This window comes from Chenopodium album, chromosome 5, assembly GCF_948465745.1.
Source record: "Chenopodium album chromosome 5, dcCheAlbu1.1, whole genome shotgun sequence".
NCBI lineage: Eukaryota > Viridiplantae > Streptophyta > Magnoliopsida > Caryophyllales > Amaranthaceae > Chenopodium > Chenopodium album.
Window position 1 is genome coordinate 49,253,703 of NC_137838.1, and position 15,440 is coordinate 49,269,142.

The window sequence follows — 15,440 nt, forward strand, 5'->3', positions numbered from 1 at the left end:
GAACCTTCTAGATATTCCTAGCAGATTTAAAATCAATCCCAATTACTTTAGAAATAATAATTAGTAGGCCCTCCTCTAGATCATTGGGCCCCATGTAAAATCATTGGGCCTAATTTAATTTAATCCATAACTGTCTCATGATTCATAGGAATTGGGCTTATAATATATCGTTGGAAAGCTCTTTTCAAACCCAATCCAACTACACTATTATTGGACCCTTATCATGGACCAAACCAAATTGGACTGGCTATTTTCATAAATAGAGTAAGAAAAGAAATATTTTTGAAAACAGAAAGATAAATATTTTAATAAATACATCCTCATCACCAGACTTTTCACACTTTCACTTCGTCCGATAATCAAATGACGTGAAAGGTATTCATCACTAGGTTTGGTTTTGGGGAGACACATTTGGGTGTCTATAGTAGCCGTCAGCTTTACTCTAGCCATGGTGTCCTGTATAAACACAGAGACGGAGGGATTCGGAGATGAGCAAAGCAGGTCCAAATGTCCAGACAGGGCACTCTAGTTCTAGACTAAACCGTACCAAGTGACTGGCTGAATGACCTAGGCGGTGCCGTGTGTATCGATGAAGAGTCCATTTCTATGTTTGAAGTCTATGTACACAAACGGAAAAAGTATAAAAAGCTAGAAGAGAGTAGAGGCGGTTACCTTAATCTATAACTCTGAAAATCTGAAAACAACTTCAAACAATGACCGGATGTGTTCTTCAAAAACGCAGACAGAAGCTTCAAATGCTCGCTCCAGGCGGGGCAGAGTGTCTCTCTCTAAAAATCACTCTTTCTCTCTCTAAAAAGTAAAAATGATTTAAGCAAAGTGAGGGGAAAGAGAAGGGGTAAAACCCTATTTATAGAGGGGTAAAACGGGGGGCATCCCCGTCACACCCCAGAAGGTGAAAAGTCTCTTTATTGTTCACCACTCCCGAAAAGCCGCGTGTCATAGGCATCATGTGGCCTGCCAAGTGATCCTTGTGAGGGGGCAAATGTTTAGGGTAAAAATACCCTAGACATGTGGACTAATCAGAGAGGGACACGTGTCAAGCCTGGACAGGTCCACCTATGCCACTTACTAGCTGAAACGTGTCAGCCTCAGATATTTGCTAGAATTACGGCCTTCAAGGCCCAGTTCCCTAGAACGCCGCAAAACAGCGCAACTCACCAAATCTATGTAAAAAAGCTAAAGAAAGGGCACAATTCCCAATGACCCTATAAATAGGGAGATATCCCCCATTTTCGGGATACATTCAATCGTTTATTACACCTACCCTACATTCTCTCACCTCAGAGAAAACACTTGATCTCGGAATCCGAGAAGATCCCACTTTACTTTCTGCACCTTTTTACATTCTCCAAACACGTTCTAACTTGATCGTCGAAGGTGGAGCTCCAACCACCTGGAATCTTCGTTATTTTGTAGGTACATGCGTAGTCACACCAGTCTTCAAGCCGTAAATCTCTTGAGGGACAAAAACACCCAAAACAGTATGTAAACATTATTAATTAATGCTAATGTTCATTGAACATCCTTTATTATAAAAACGAACATTTTATACGATTGAACAAACACAAAAATTTATATAAATAAAATAAACATTTATTTTTATAAGAATGAACATCATACGACATGAAATTAAACATTTATTTTATAAGAATGACATCATAGCACATGAAAATGAACATTTGATTATTGAGAAATACAAAATTATTGTAAAATATATATACTTAGTAAATGTTCATTTTTGTTACTAGTATTCTAAATGTTCAATTTTGGCGACAGCCTTAGCCATTAATTACTGCTATTGGATAATCGTATAAACTCTAGACCATTTATTTATTAGACGGATCTGACCCATTTATGGGCGTGTTCGGCGTTAGCTTTTGAGTAGTTTTTAGGTAGCTTTTAGTGGTTTGACTTGGTCAAACCACTACTCAACAAAAAATGTGAGTGTTTGGAAAAGTAGTGGTTAGAGTAGCTTTTAGTGGTGGAGGTAGCTTTTGTGAAAAGTTAGAAATATTAGCTTTTGAAATTAGAGATAGCTTTTCAAGTAGTTGTTGAAAATTTAATCTATAGTTTTAAAAATAAAATATTGATTTTTATATGTAACAGCTAGTCAATCACTAGTTTACCGAACACTCATATCTAAATTATTTATCTTCACAACTAACAGCTTGTTGACAGCTAACAGCTACATCCACAGCAAACAGCTACCTTCACAGCTATATTTTGCCGAACACGCCCTATAACTGGGGCAAACTTTTATTAACGGGGCGCCAACCTATTGAATTGAATTGCTAAAAAAAAAAAAAATAAAAAAAAAAAAAACGGAAAACATAGCGCGAACACAGCCCTGCTTAGTACCTCGTCCTCTTGTTCCCTTCTCTCTCTCAGTTCTCCATTGAAGCGCTCTCAATATCAATTTCACAATCTAGGGTTCATCTTGTATCGCTCATTGAAGCAGCTTCTGAGGTAGTTGTTTCTTTTAGTATCAATTTCACAATCTAGGGTTCATCTTTGATCTAATTTAATTTAATTGTCACTGAAGTAAGTGTAAGGTTCGAAAATCTGAACTATTGGCTTTAAATACTACGATTATGAAGATCATAACGAGTGATTATGTTGCTAGAAAAGAAATTAATGAGACTAATTGAATCACGTATCCCTAAAATTATGTGATTTGTTTGATAATTGAATCAAATTTGGTTGCTAATGTATTGCAGAACCCTTTAATGTTAGGATTGAACTATGAAATTAGACCTCTTCTTCATTGGCTCAGGGACGGGTCTGATGATTTGGATATGAACCTTGATTAGAGTATAATTTGTGATATTCTGTGAAATTTGAGGGTGGAAGAATGATAACTGAATGGTGATCATGGTGTTTTCTGTGTCAGTACAATTGCTACGGGTTGTCATTTTCGAGTTTGGACAATTTTGTTTGTTATAAGAGAAAGAGAGTATTTGATGAAGTTTTAGTTTTTCTCAAATTTTTTCGTTCATAAACCTAGTTTGTTGCAGGATTTGGGGTTTAACTATGTAATTAAACTTATTTGCAGAACCAAATTTCGTTGGATGAAAGATGTATTCGGACGCCTTGAAATTGTTTAATGATAGCAAAAGTATTTTGTTGAATAATGTGACGCCAATGGGAAGCACAACGGTACTTTTTCATCTCGAGTAGGCTTTATAAGCTATATTACTTGGACTCAGGTACTTGTGTTGGACATGGGTCCATATCTTGATTTTGACCCGAAACGGAGTATTGAAGTGTCCATCTCCACTTCAGATTGTCTAAGATTGTACTTGGGTACTAAGGTGAAACAGTCCAAGTAACATAGTTTATTTTGATAGTTGTTGGTAATTCATGTTTACTTTCAATTTCTTATGTTTTTGCACATCTCTGATTTCAGCCAGAGGAATTAGAGAGATATATGTTTGCCTTTGTTATCTACAGTAGTAAGGACCGGGTGAGGCAAAGTACAAGTGATAAGAATGAAGGTGGTAATAAGAGTGGAGTTACTTTGTGTTAGATGCTAAAAGTCGTGAAGTTGAAGCAATTTATCACCCTAAGATTATGAAAGATCATAACCAGTGATTATGTTGCTAGAAAAGAAAATTATGAGCCTAATTGAATCACATATCTCTAAAATTATGTGATTTGTTTGATAATTGAATCAAATTTGGTTGCTAATGTAATGCACAACCCTTTGATGTTAGGATTGAACTATGAAATTAGACCTCTTCTTCCTGGCATGGCAGCCACCCCTCTTGCCCTAGAGTAAAAAATAATTTGTGAATTTGTGTGAAATTTGAGGGGTTTAGAGTGATATTTGAATATGAAACCCTAGAGTAAAGTATAATTTGTGAACTTTTGTGAAATTTGAGGGTTTTAGAGTGATAATTGAATGGTGATCATGGTGTTTTTGAGTCAGTGTAATTGCTACGGGTTGTCGTTTTCGAGTTAGTTTTATGAATTGGATAATTTTGTTTGTTACACGAGAAAGAAATTATTTAATGAAGTTTATCTCAATTTTTGTCGTTCATATGTAGTTTGTTGCAGGATTTGGGGTTTAACACTGTATTTAAACTTATTTGCAGAACCAATTTTCGCTGGATGAAAAGATGTTTTCGGATGCCTTGAAATTGTTTATTGATAGCAAAAGTATGTTGTTGAATAATGTGTCGCCTATCAGAAGCACAACGGTATCTTTCATCTTGTGTAGGCTTTATAAGCTATGTTACTTGGACTCTGGTACTTGTGTTGGACTTGGGTCCATGTCTAATGTCCAAGTGTCTGACTTATGTCTTTTATTTTTTACCTGAATGGAGTAATGAAGTGTCCATCTCCATTTCAGATTGTCTAATATTGTACTTCAGGTACTGAGGTGAAATGAAGAGTCCAAGTAATGATAGTTTTTGGTTTTTCACTTTTACTTTCAATTTCTTATGTTTCTGCACATCTCTGATTTCAGCCAGAGGAATTAGAGAGATATATGTTTGCCTTTGCTATCTACATCAGTAAGAGATTGGGTGAGGGAACTTCAAGTGATAAGAATGAAGGTGGTAATCAGAGTGGAGTTACTTTGTGTCAGATACTAAAAGCCGTGAAGTTGAAGTACTTTGTCGCCCTATGATTTTGATTATGACGTTTATGTAAGTGGACTGTATATGCTGTTCAGGATGTGATTGTTTCTATTTCTTTTACCAGTCTTGTAGATTTTTTCAAAGAGTTTCCTCAGTTTATTGTTAAGGTTGGCCCAATCTTAAGTAACATGTATGGTGAAGATTGGGAGAAGAGACTTGAGGTATGTGGAACATCTGACTTCAGATGCCTTTCCTTTGTTTAATGTATAGGAGTATTCACTTATTTGATTGAGAATTATGCTAACTCATTATTTGGTCAGGTGAAAGAGTTGCAAGCCAATTTTGTGCATTTGAGCCTTTTAAGCAAGTAGGCCTTCTCTCTCTACTGGTTTTCTTTATGAGTATATGTCTTAGTTGTTTGGATTAAAAATTCAGTTAAACTGGGCTTTTGCAAATCATGCCAGATTTACTGCATAGCTTATAATTATAGCTAAAAGACTTAAAACTGAAGTCCCTGAGCTCTTTGTGCTGATGGCTGTGATATTTGTCTTTCTTATGTGATCATCATGCAAACCTGTAAGGCTTTACTTTAAACATTTTATTTGGTAAAGTTTCCCTTGTACCATCTATGGCGGACATAGTAAATTGAGCTGCGATGTTGTTGATCATTTTTTTGAAGAATGTTAAGTTTAGCTAAAGAGAGAAATAATATTGGGAGTAAACGGCTTAAGCCTCAACTATTATTCACAAACATTATATAGGTTACTCTGTTCATATTTAACAAAGAACTTCATTTGATTATGACAAGAATGACATATTAGGGTAAACTGTTATTTACTTATCTGATTTGCTTTTACAGTTTTACCATAGGCAGCTGTTAAACGGCTTAAACCTGAGAGTCCTGCCTTGGAGTTACACTTTTCTAGCCATAGAAATTTTCGTGCTATATTCTGAAGATCGCGTCACTAAATCTGTTATTGTTTCTCCTATGGTCTATAGCTGCAGTCGACAACTAGGATTCTTGATTCATTGGATAATAGTGTAGTCATAATGTATGTGCTTTCTCATTTTTTCCATTATATCTCTTTTGCCCCTTATAGTTAAAATTAAAAATTGTAATAGGGCTTTTAGAGTAGAAGCTTGAAGTGTCAAAATTAATTCTTAGCCCATCTTCGTTTAGATTGTGTGCAGCTTATTTATTCTTGGCCTTTCTTTAACTTATCTATTCTCCTTTTTAATCTGTGGATTTTTAAAATTTGTATAGGCATTGATTACTTTTGAAACTGTCAGTGTTTGAATTGAAAGTTAGATTGTTTTATTAGTTGTCTACCACATCTAAATGTTCTCAAACTGATGATGCACCAGTTTAATTCTAATAATGTAAGCTGATGAGGGGGAAACTAAGAAGATAAGCCTTGACTGGATTTTAAGACAGATTGAACACTTGAGAATAGTAAAGCTTTTTTCATTATTGGGCACTATACAAACCATGTTAAATGCAACTGTGGGAACTAGGAAGGGAGGAAAGCCATACTTCGTGTACACTACTGTTGTTTATATCATGTTTGGCATACCAGAGCATGCGTGCACTATGTAGCATTTCTAATCTTCTCTCGTTGTGAATGAGCATACACGCACTATCATTACGATGAACTCAAATTCCAGTTTGTGTGGGGGACATTTATCATTTATGCAATGAACCCTTTGGAATCAATTGTTCCTAATGTTAAGTTACCTTATAATATGATATAGGATTTTTTTGAAAATACCACCACAAATTTTAGAAAATTTTGATTATAACACCACATTTTCTAAAACTTTAATTATAACACCACAAAAATTTTGATTTCACCACCATCTAACGGTTTTTTGGATGGAATCCGTTAGTGGGACCCACAATAGACACATGTCAATACGACATTGGTTAAAAAAAAAATAATAAAAACAAAAATATAAAAAAAAGAAAAACTCCTAAAACCTAACCCAGCTACCAGGCCTACCATCGGCGGCCGTTACTCCACCGCCGGAGACCCCTGCTGCTGCCGGAAACCTTTCCTTCACTGGCCATCACACCCACCGACATTAGTCCCCCCTGCAAATCCCTTTCTCCCTTCCCTCTCCTCGAAAAATTACCCCCAACCACCGTAGCCCCCTCGTAAAAACCACCTAGCCCCTTCGCCCCTCCCCGAAAATAGCTCATGGACTTACCCCTCACCTTCAAACCGGCCGAAATCAACCTCTGTTGCTCTAGGTCTATCGATTTTGCGGCGAAGATGGATGGAAGTGGTTGTTTTTGACATATTGTGGTGGTGATTTCCACTGATTGGTGGGTTTTTCGGTGGCTGGGATGATTTAAGGTCAGCTCCAGTGGGTTTTTCGGTGGCTGGGGGTGCCCACGGTGGAGTTGGGTTAGGGTTTTGGGGCTGCCGGCGGCTGTTCATGGTTGCCAGTGATGGGGCAGGTGGCTGCAGGTGGCTAGGTTAGAGTTTAGGAGTTTTTTTTTTATTTTTTTTTTATTTTTTTATTTTTTAACCAATGTCCTATCGTATTGACACGTGTCCATTGTGGGTCCCTTCAACAAATTCCATCCAAAAAATCGTTAGATGGTGGTGGAATCAAATTTTTTGATTTTTTTGTGGTGTTATAATTAAAGTTTTAGAAAATGTGGTGTTATAATCAAAATTTTCTAAAATTTGTGGTGTTATTTTCAAAAAAATCCTATGATATATTAGAATTTGCAACATTTTCTCACCCTTTGCAGATTACTTGAACAAATTTATTGTGAGATATTTATTGGGAAAATTGTTGTGTCATGTCTTTTTAAGGTACTACAAGCGAGCATATCAAGAATTTTTCAAGACGAATGAAGCTGATAAGGAGTTTGCTGATGCATGTACCTCCTCCTCTGATAGCATTTCAGACTATTATAGGTTTGGATGGCTGCTGTTTCTGGCACTTCGTGTCCTTGCATTCAGCAGGTTTAAGGACCTAGTAACCTGCACTAATGGATTAGTCTCTGTATTGGTAAGTTAGGACTTATCACCTCTTGTAGTATTGACTTGTAGAATTGTGGGACCTTTCCTCTCTAAAGGATTTATTCAATGCAAGAAACATGAAGGAACAAGTTTACAAAGTGTTCTGAGTTTGTATAGTGTGATTATTTTCTTAAACAGGATTCTATATTGATGTCAATTTCTTGAACAATTGAATATACATTAATTTCACTGGTAGCTGCCATTTTAAAAAGTTAAATTTAATGCAGGCTATCTTGATCATTCACATCCCTGCTCGGTTGAGGAAGTTCTATGTTCTCGACTCACCATTATTTGGTACAGTGCTCATAATAAATTGATGTTCTCTTTCTTTGGCTATATTAGCCTCTTTCCTTTGGTGTTTAGAGAGGAGGGGTAACACTACTATCTGCGGATAGCATTAAATTGATGGAAATAAATTTCTGTTTCAGAAAAGAGAAGTGATCGAGGTGTGAACCTGATCGCGTCACTTTGCCAAAAATATGACACTTCTGTAGATGAGGTGAAGCAAATGATGGAGAAAGCTAACGAATTGATTTTAGAGATTTTGAAGAAAAAACCATGTACAACATCAGAATGCAAGACGGAAAATCTAGACAACATTGAACCAGGTCAGTAAGATTTATGCACTTGTATATGCCTGTTTAACAGTAATTGACCCAGGTTAGCTCAATTACAATCTTTGTTGACTGCAGATAATTTGACTTACTTTGAAGATCTGTTGGAAGACTCGTCACTTCCAAATTGTATTAGCATGTTAGAGAAAGATTATGATGCGGCAATTTGGAACAAGGGTGATATAGATGAAAGAGTCTTTGTTAATGTGGATGACAGCCTACTTGGATCAGGGAGTCTTTCCGGAGGTGCCATTAACATAAGTGGTACTAAGGTAATCTTTATTTAATGTGCAAATTTATTATCCTACCCTGCGTGAATATCATGCTATATTATATGATTTATATCATTTTCTTTTTCTCCATGCACTTTTGAGTCTCCTACCTAGGACCTGGAGAATGGTTATAAATCCCTCAATTAACTTTTACAAGTGTAAAGATTTATATTTTCACTGTAGCATAAACTGGAAAGGTTGAAGTGGAGTGTTATTTCATTAGATAGTAAGGAGTAATGTTTTAATGCATTCCAATGATCCTTTCTTTCTCTCTTTCTTTTTTTCTCTCATAAACTCAGAGACAATTAGATGCAATGGCCTCTCCAACGAAAACAATTGGAAGTCCACCACCTTGCCGATCACCTTCACTGCATGTAAATGGGGCTCGTGGTGGTGTCAACATAAGAATGATATCTACACCAGTGAGCACTGCAATGACAACTGCTAAGTGGCTTCGTACTTACATTTCTCCCCTTCCATCCAAGCCATCTCCTGAGCTGGAGAATTACCTTATGTCTTGTGATAGGAATATAAGTAATGAGGTTGTGCATAGAGCTCATCTTATTATGGAAGCCATTTTTCCTAATAGTGCTCTTGGGGAGAGATGTGTTGCTGGGAGTCTACCAAATTCTAACTTGACGGACAACATATGGGCTCAGCAAAGACGGCTGGAAGCTTTAAAAATGTACTACAGGGTTTTGGAGGCAATGTGCACGGCAGAGGCTCAGTTGTTGCATGCAAATAATCTGACCTCTTTGCTAACCAATGAAAGGTTTCACAGATGCATGCTTGTATGTTCTGCAGAGCTGGTTTTGGCCACTCATAAGACAGTGACAATGTTGTTTCCAGCAGTATTAGAGAAAACTGGGATTACAGCTTTTGATCTTAGTAAGGTGATTGAAAGTTTTATCAGACACGAGGATTCTCTTCCAAGAGAGCTTAGAAGGCATTTAAATTCCTTGGAAGAGAGACTCTTGGAGAGCATGGTTTGGGAAAAAGGTTCCTCAATGTACAATTCTTTGATTATTGCAAGACCAGCTCTGTCTGCTGATATAAATCGTTTCGGATTGCTGGCTGAGCCAATGCCCTCCCTAGATGCAATTGCTGTACATATTAACATGTCTACTGGAGGCTTACCTCCTTTGCCATTATTCAACAATGAGATTGCAGCAGGTATATCAGTCATCTTATTTTTCTCCCCCTACAAAATAAAAATATATTCGGGTTTTAACATCTTCAAATAATTGATTTAATACATAATGTGAATTTAGACTCTTTGAGCTGTTTACAGATGGGGTTTTGTGACTTCATTGATTATGTAGTTTTCATGACTGAATCACTTTGGTGCAAGCTTATCACAATTTTTACGCTGTTAGGTTATGTAACAATTGAAAAGAGAGGGTTCTAGGAAATTTAGCATGACGATTATGCAGGTTTTGGGATTTACGTATCGCGCTTCCCTGCATATATTGTATCAAAATAAGCATATTCTGACTCTCTGCTCTCCTAGTCTCCTGCCATATAGATTGCATTGTTTAGGCAAGGGATTGAGATAGTATTGTGTCATAAGTAAAGATCTATGGGTGGTCAAACTCTCACCTGTTGGTACTTGCTTTAGTTTTGTGATATGTTATTGCAGTGTAAATTACAAATTTTCTGACTATATTATCTCTGTGGTGTCATTTGTAGCAACAAATGGAGATATTAGGTCTCCAAAAAGAGCTTGCACAGAGTATCGTAGCATGCTTGTAGAACGCAACTCTTTTACATCACCTGTGAAGGATCGTTTAATAAACAACCTCAAGCAGAAGCTAACTCCTCCAGCTTTGCAGTCTGCTTTTGCAAGGTACTGTAAACTATTAACTTAGTTGGAAGGACCTGTAAATTCATGTGTTTATGTATTAATAGTGTTTTGGAAAAGGCTTCTTCTGTTACTTTAATTTGGAAGATATATTTGAATTTTGGATTTTGGTGTTTTTCAGTCCAACAAGGCTGAGTTCTGGTGGTGGAGGAGAAACTTGTGCAGAGACTGGGATCAATATATTTTTCAGTAAGGTATGATATGCTAGATTGCTAGTGCATGTTAGCAGCAAACTGAGTGCTCTTGGTCATTTGCACTCTCTGTTTGTTGAGTATCTTGACTTAGTTTTACTGACCTTTAGTGTATTTGGGATCATTATGTTCTTCAGTAACTTTCGAGAGACTAATGCTTTTTAGCAGCAAATTGAATGCATTTGATCATTGGTGAGCTCTGGTTGTGGAGTTTCTTGACTCAGCTATACTGAATTTTACAGTTTGTTATGAAACTAGATGGCAATTTCATCAAGCCTTGAGTATGCCTGTGCCTAGGCGAGCACAACCGTGAACCCGATCAAAGCTGTAGGAATTGAAACCAATTCTTGAAAGTCGAACCCGGTTATAAATGTGATTGTTAGATGAAAAAAACTCAAATTTTAATAGGGTTTTTTTTATTTATTTATTTATTTATTTTTATTTGGCTTTTAAATATTTTTTTTTTTTTTTTTTTTGGCTATTATATTTTATTTAGACTTTATTAATACTTTTTTTTTTCATTAACCAAATACCAGTCAATATAGTAGATATATTAGTATTTTCAAGTGACCATGTGCCAACCAGTTCTTAATTTTTACAAAATAGATATATTAGTACTACCTCCGTTACAGGTTATGTGCAACGATTTGACATAAAACAAAGAGGAAAAATGTCTAATCGTTGCACATAACCTGTAACGGAGGTAGTATATATTTACCAAATCAACTTGTTTACTCTGATAAGCTCTTTGTTTCAATAAGTTATTGGCATAAGAGTTATACTTTTCTCATTGGTCTTTGTTGTTGTCCCTGCTCTTCCTCATCCAACTTCCAACTTAGCTGCCTGATTTGCCACCTTTTACTAAATGCTACTCAGTTATCTTGTATTCGAATTTCACATTTTTACTCAGTGGCCTTTTTCTTGGCCCCTCTCCCTTCCCCTCAAAAAAATACTTGCACTGTTTTTATTAACTTGTAACACATTGACTATTACACTATTCATATACTCCACATTGACTTTTACACTATTCATATACTCCACTATTCATATATCAAATTTTATAATTTTTTAACATATTGGTAATTAAACTTATTGGTGATTGAAATAATACATCGACAAGTGTGAAATCAAGTAATAAAAACAGAAGTATCATATAAAATTGTTGCATGGTTTGGATATTTGGACCTTCTGCTGGAATTGTCACTTGGATATTTTGCATTCTTGTATCAGATTGTGAAGTTGGCTGCTGTCAGAATAAATGGTATCATTGAAAGGCTAGAAAAGCCTGACAAGCAATCTGAGACTCAGCAATTGAGGGAGAGTGTATATTGTCTGTTCCAGAAAATAATTTATCAGCGGACTTCACTTTTTTTTAATCGCCACATTGACCAAATAATCCTGTGTGCTGTCTATGGAGTTGCAAAGGTTTGTATATGTTAAATTAACTAAAAACAAATCTCAAAAATATAATGAGGCTTAAGTTGGCTCTCACATCATGCTTCTCGAACATTTTGAATAACTTTGCTTGTTTTTTTAGCTTTCTCAATATGAGCTTACATTCAAGGAGATTATTTTAAACTACCGCAAGCAACCTCAATGTAAACCCCCAGTTTTTCGCAGTGTATTTGTTGACTGGTCTTCTTCACGCAGAAATGTAAGTTCTGTGAAAGCCGCGTAGCTTAATTGTAGCTAACAAGTGTGTTTAACCTCATTGGTAAGGGGGATAAAATCTAAGATTTCTTTTGATCATCTAACAGAGACAAGGGCAGGATCATGTTGACATCATAACGTTTTACAACGAGGTCTTCATACCTTCTGTAAAGCCTCTTCTAGTTGAGCTTGGACCTCATGCTGCATGCACGAGAGCTGATTTAATTCCCGAGAGTAATAATGACAAAGATGGTATGGTTTGTGATGAGTATTTTATTTTTTCTTTGTTAGCAAGGCTTAGCTTCATTTTTTTACTTGTTAATTAGGTCATTGCCCTGGGTCACCAAAATTATCTACATTCCCAAGTCTTCCTGACATGTCTCCGAAGAAAGTGTCAAAGAATGTCTATGTCTCCCCATTGCGCTCATCCAAGGTACTCATTAGTTATCATACAAAGTATTTATATTGATTTTAATTCTTTTGATTTAAATTGAGGCATACTAGAAGTCTAAGTACTCCCTCGGTTTTTTTTTTTTTAAATGAATCACTTTGATATTTGCACTATTCACATATTATGATTGACTTCTCTATATAATACATAAATGTTATTATATAATTTATCGTTAGATTAGTCATAGTGTCTAGTTTCATAATATAATTTTGTTATAATTTTAACTAATATACAATTAAGGATATTAATGTTCAAAATTGAGTCTCGGTAAATGTGCCAGTCAAACTGATGCAAATAAAAAAATAATAGAGGGAGTATATAAGTAGCCATGGATAAATAAGTCGAGATTCATATAAAGGGCTTTAATATAAATCTGTACTTGGAATCCAAATCTAGTGCAGTTTCAGTTATATCCTTTTGCAAGGCTCTGCTACCAAAGTTTCACAGCCGTTTCTTGTCCAATAAATTTCTAAGCCATCTTTGACATTGCCAAATAGTTTTAGTTCACTAAATACTGACTCTCACATATCTGATTTTTACAATTTCCACTGTAGATGGACGCTCTAATTTCAAACAGCTCAAAGAGCTTCTATGCTTGTGTGGGGGAAAGCACTCATGCTTTTCAAAGCCCTTCCAAAGATCTGACTGCAATAAATGATCGTTTAAATAGGTATAGATTTGATTCACTGACTTCAGTAAGACTTATGCTTTATATGATGGTGCTGATTGTGCACCTCTTATCTTCACAGGAAGGTTAGGGGAGTACTGAATTTTACTGATGCTGGGCTGGTAAGCGACACTCTTGTGGCTAACAGTCTCTACATCCATAATGGAAACGGTGCCACTGTCTCATCTGCATTGCCCTTGAAAACAGAACAGCCTGATTCTTAGTTAAGCGGTTGTACATGAATGATGTATATTCTAGAGTCCTCACACTTGTCTACAACCATTTTCTTTCATTTTTGTTTAAAAGCCAGACCTGAAGTGAAAGAGCTGTATGTTTTTAGCATAGCTGCCATCACTTTCAGACGCTTGTGTATTATCTTTTATTGTAAATAGTTTTATGTTATTGGTTGCCTCTGTTTTTCTAAAGTGTAAATTACCATGTGTTTATCGCCTCTTTCGTTTGTTCTCATTGTTAGATATTGATCCAAGAACCGAGGTCCTCTCCTCTTCAATTTTTGAGTATAAGTTTCATTAAATATTTATTTAGATACAGCTATCTAAAGTTAGTATATGTATAAACTAGTTGTTGCTATGGACGATGCTCCGAGATTACGTGATTCTTACTTTCTCAATCTTACTTTCTCAATTGTTTGCTCCTGGGGTAATAAATTACAAAATTAATAGAGTATAATCATCAAACTAATTTTTGAGCTCGGGTGATGCCCCGGATTATTACATGAAACTAACTAATCATTAATATACATTGTAATTTATGATTTAATTTTGTTGTAATTAAATTTGTTATTATCATTTGCTACATATTAATATATTGTATTCAAAAGATTACATACAAAATCACATAGATTGGTGGTAAGACATTTAGTTCCAGAACTAGAATTAGAAGTCATTAGTTTAAATCCTGTGTAGAACTTTTAATAGATTACTATTAGTCTAGATACCGCTGATTTATGGTCTATGTGGTCATTTATTAGCCAAATACTTTCTTTTTCTACCAGAAATATATTAAGCACAAAATCATTTTAATTTAATTTATTCTAACCATGTAATGAAAGATAATGCATTCATCAAAATGACTTCATGCCCAAAGCCCCAAACGATCCAATTTAAATACAACATAAAAAGAAAAGATTATAAAATTCAGGTTTTACTTAGATTTTTTCCTGAAAGCCTCAAGATTTGTCCATAGTGAGAGACATTGAAAAGCCATTACTTGTATTTTACTTTTTTTTTTTTTTTTTTTTTTTTTTTTTTGGGACAGTGAGTACAAAGAAAATAAACAAACCTAAAAAGACCAACAAAGAACCTCCCGAGCACGAGCTTTCCCAGCCAACCAATGTGCTGGGGAAATCCACGACCTAGGAACCTTTATAATCCTGTAAGCATCAAACAAGGAAAGAAGAGCAGGGATATCTTGAATTAACCAACATAAAGAAACATCACTCCTTTGACGACGACCTAGAATCAAGCTTAGGGTTTCACAGTCTGAGTAAATAAGGATCCTACGATAACCCCTGCCGTAGGCACTACACAAACCCCAAAAGCAGGCCTAGAATTCTTAATGTAAAGCAGATGACGAGAGAGAAGCGCTGGCACCCCCACCAAGCACCAAAGGGGAAACATAATCCCAAAAAATCCAACCAGCACCTGTAGAGTTGTCAGAAGACCAAAAACTATCATAGGGAAAACAAATATCTAAACCCGAAAGAGAATCCCCACCGTAGCAAGCAGAAAAAGTCGTGACAGACAGCCTAGCACGAAGAGGCAAACTAGACAACCTAAGGCAAAAATCCTAAGCTTGCTGAACTCGAGCACACCACTGGGATGCAAGACTCAACACCTCAGTAGGGGAAACATCCAATTGTCAAAACCAAACATTACTACGAGAAAGCCAAGTCGCCCACAAAATAGAGAAGAAGTTGATAAGGCCTAACCAGTCCTTAGTAGCACCAAACAAAGAAACCATAGTAGAAAACCAGTTAAGGAACGAAAGACGATGTAGACCGGGCCTATGAAAACCAACAGAACTAGGACCCTAGAGAAAGCTAATGAAATCACAGTCCCGGAATAAATGAGCAACC

At 36.0% G+C, this 15,440-nt stretch overlaps 1 protein-coding gene across 2 annotated transcripts; it reads left to right on the forward strand.

The window, feature by feature from the left end:
- Positions 1 to 2,349: 2,349 nt before the first annotated feature.
- LOC145630724 (retinoblastoma-related protein-like) lies at positions 2,350 to 13,825 on the forward strand. 2 transcript variants are annotated; one of them, XM_081682902.1, is made up of 19 exons: positions 2,350 to 2,487; positions 3,074 to 3,177; positions 4,116 to 4,220; positions 4,490 to 4,632; positions 4,726 to 4,822; positions 4,922 to 4,968; positions 7,427 to 7,625; positions 7,864 to 7,930; positions 8,065 to 8,244; positions 8,329 to 8,522; positions 8,822 to 9,695; positions 10,212 to 10,368; positions 10,505 to 10,577; positions 11,805 to 11,999; positions 12,112 to 12,228; positions 12,332 to 12,476; positions 12,551 to 12,657; positions 13,230 to 13,345; positions 13,425 to 13,825. In XM_081682902.1, exons 2-19 carry the CDS (start codon positions 3,097 to 3,099, stop codon positions 13,564 to 13,566), a joined length of 3,039 nt encoding a protein of 1,012 aa, XP_081539028.1. In that variant the 5' UTR covers positions 2,350 to 2,487; positions 3,074 to 3,096; the 3' UTR covers positions 13,567 to 13,825. The 2 variants fall into 2 exon arrangements, with proteins under 2 accessions (XP_081539028.1, XP_081539029.1); XM_081682903.1 differs by having other exon boundaries at positions 4,116 to 4,179.
- The last annotated feature ends 1,615 nt before the right edge of the window (positions 13,826 to 15,440 follow it).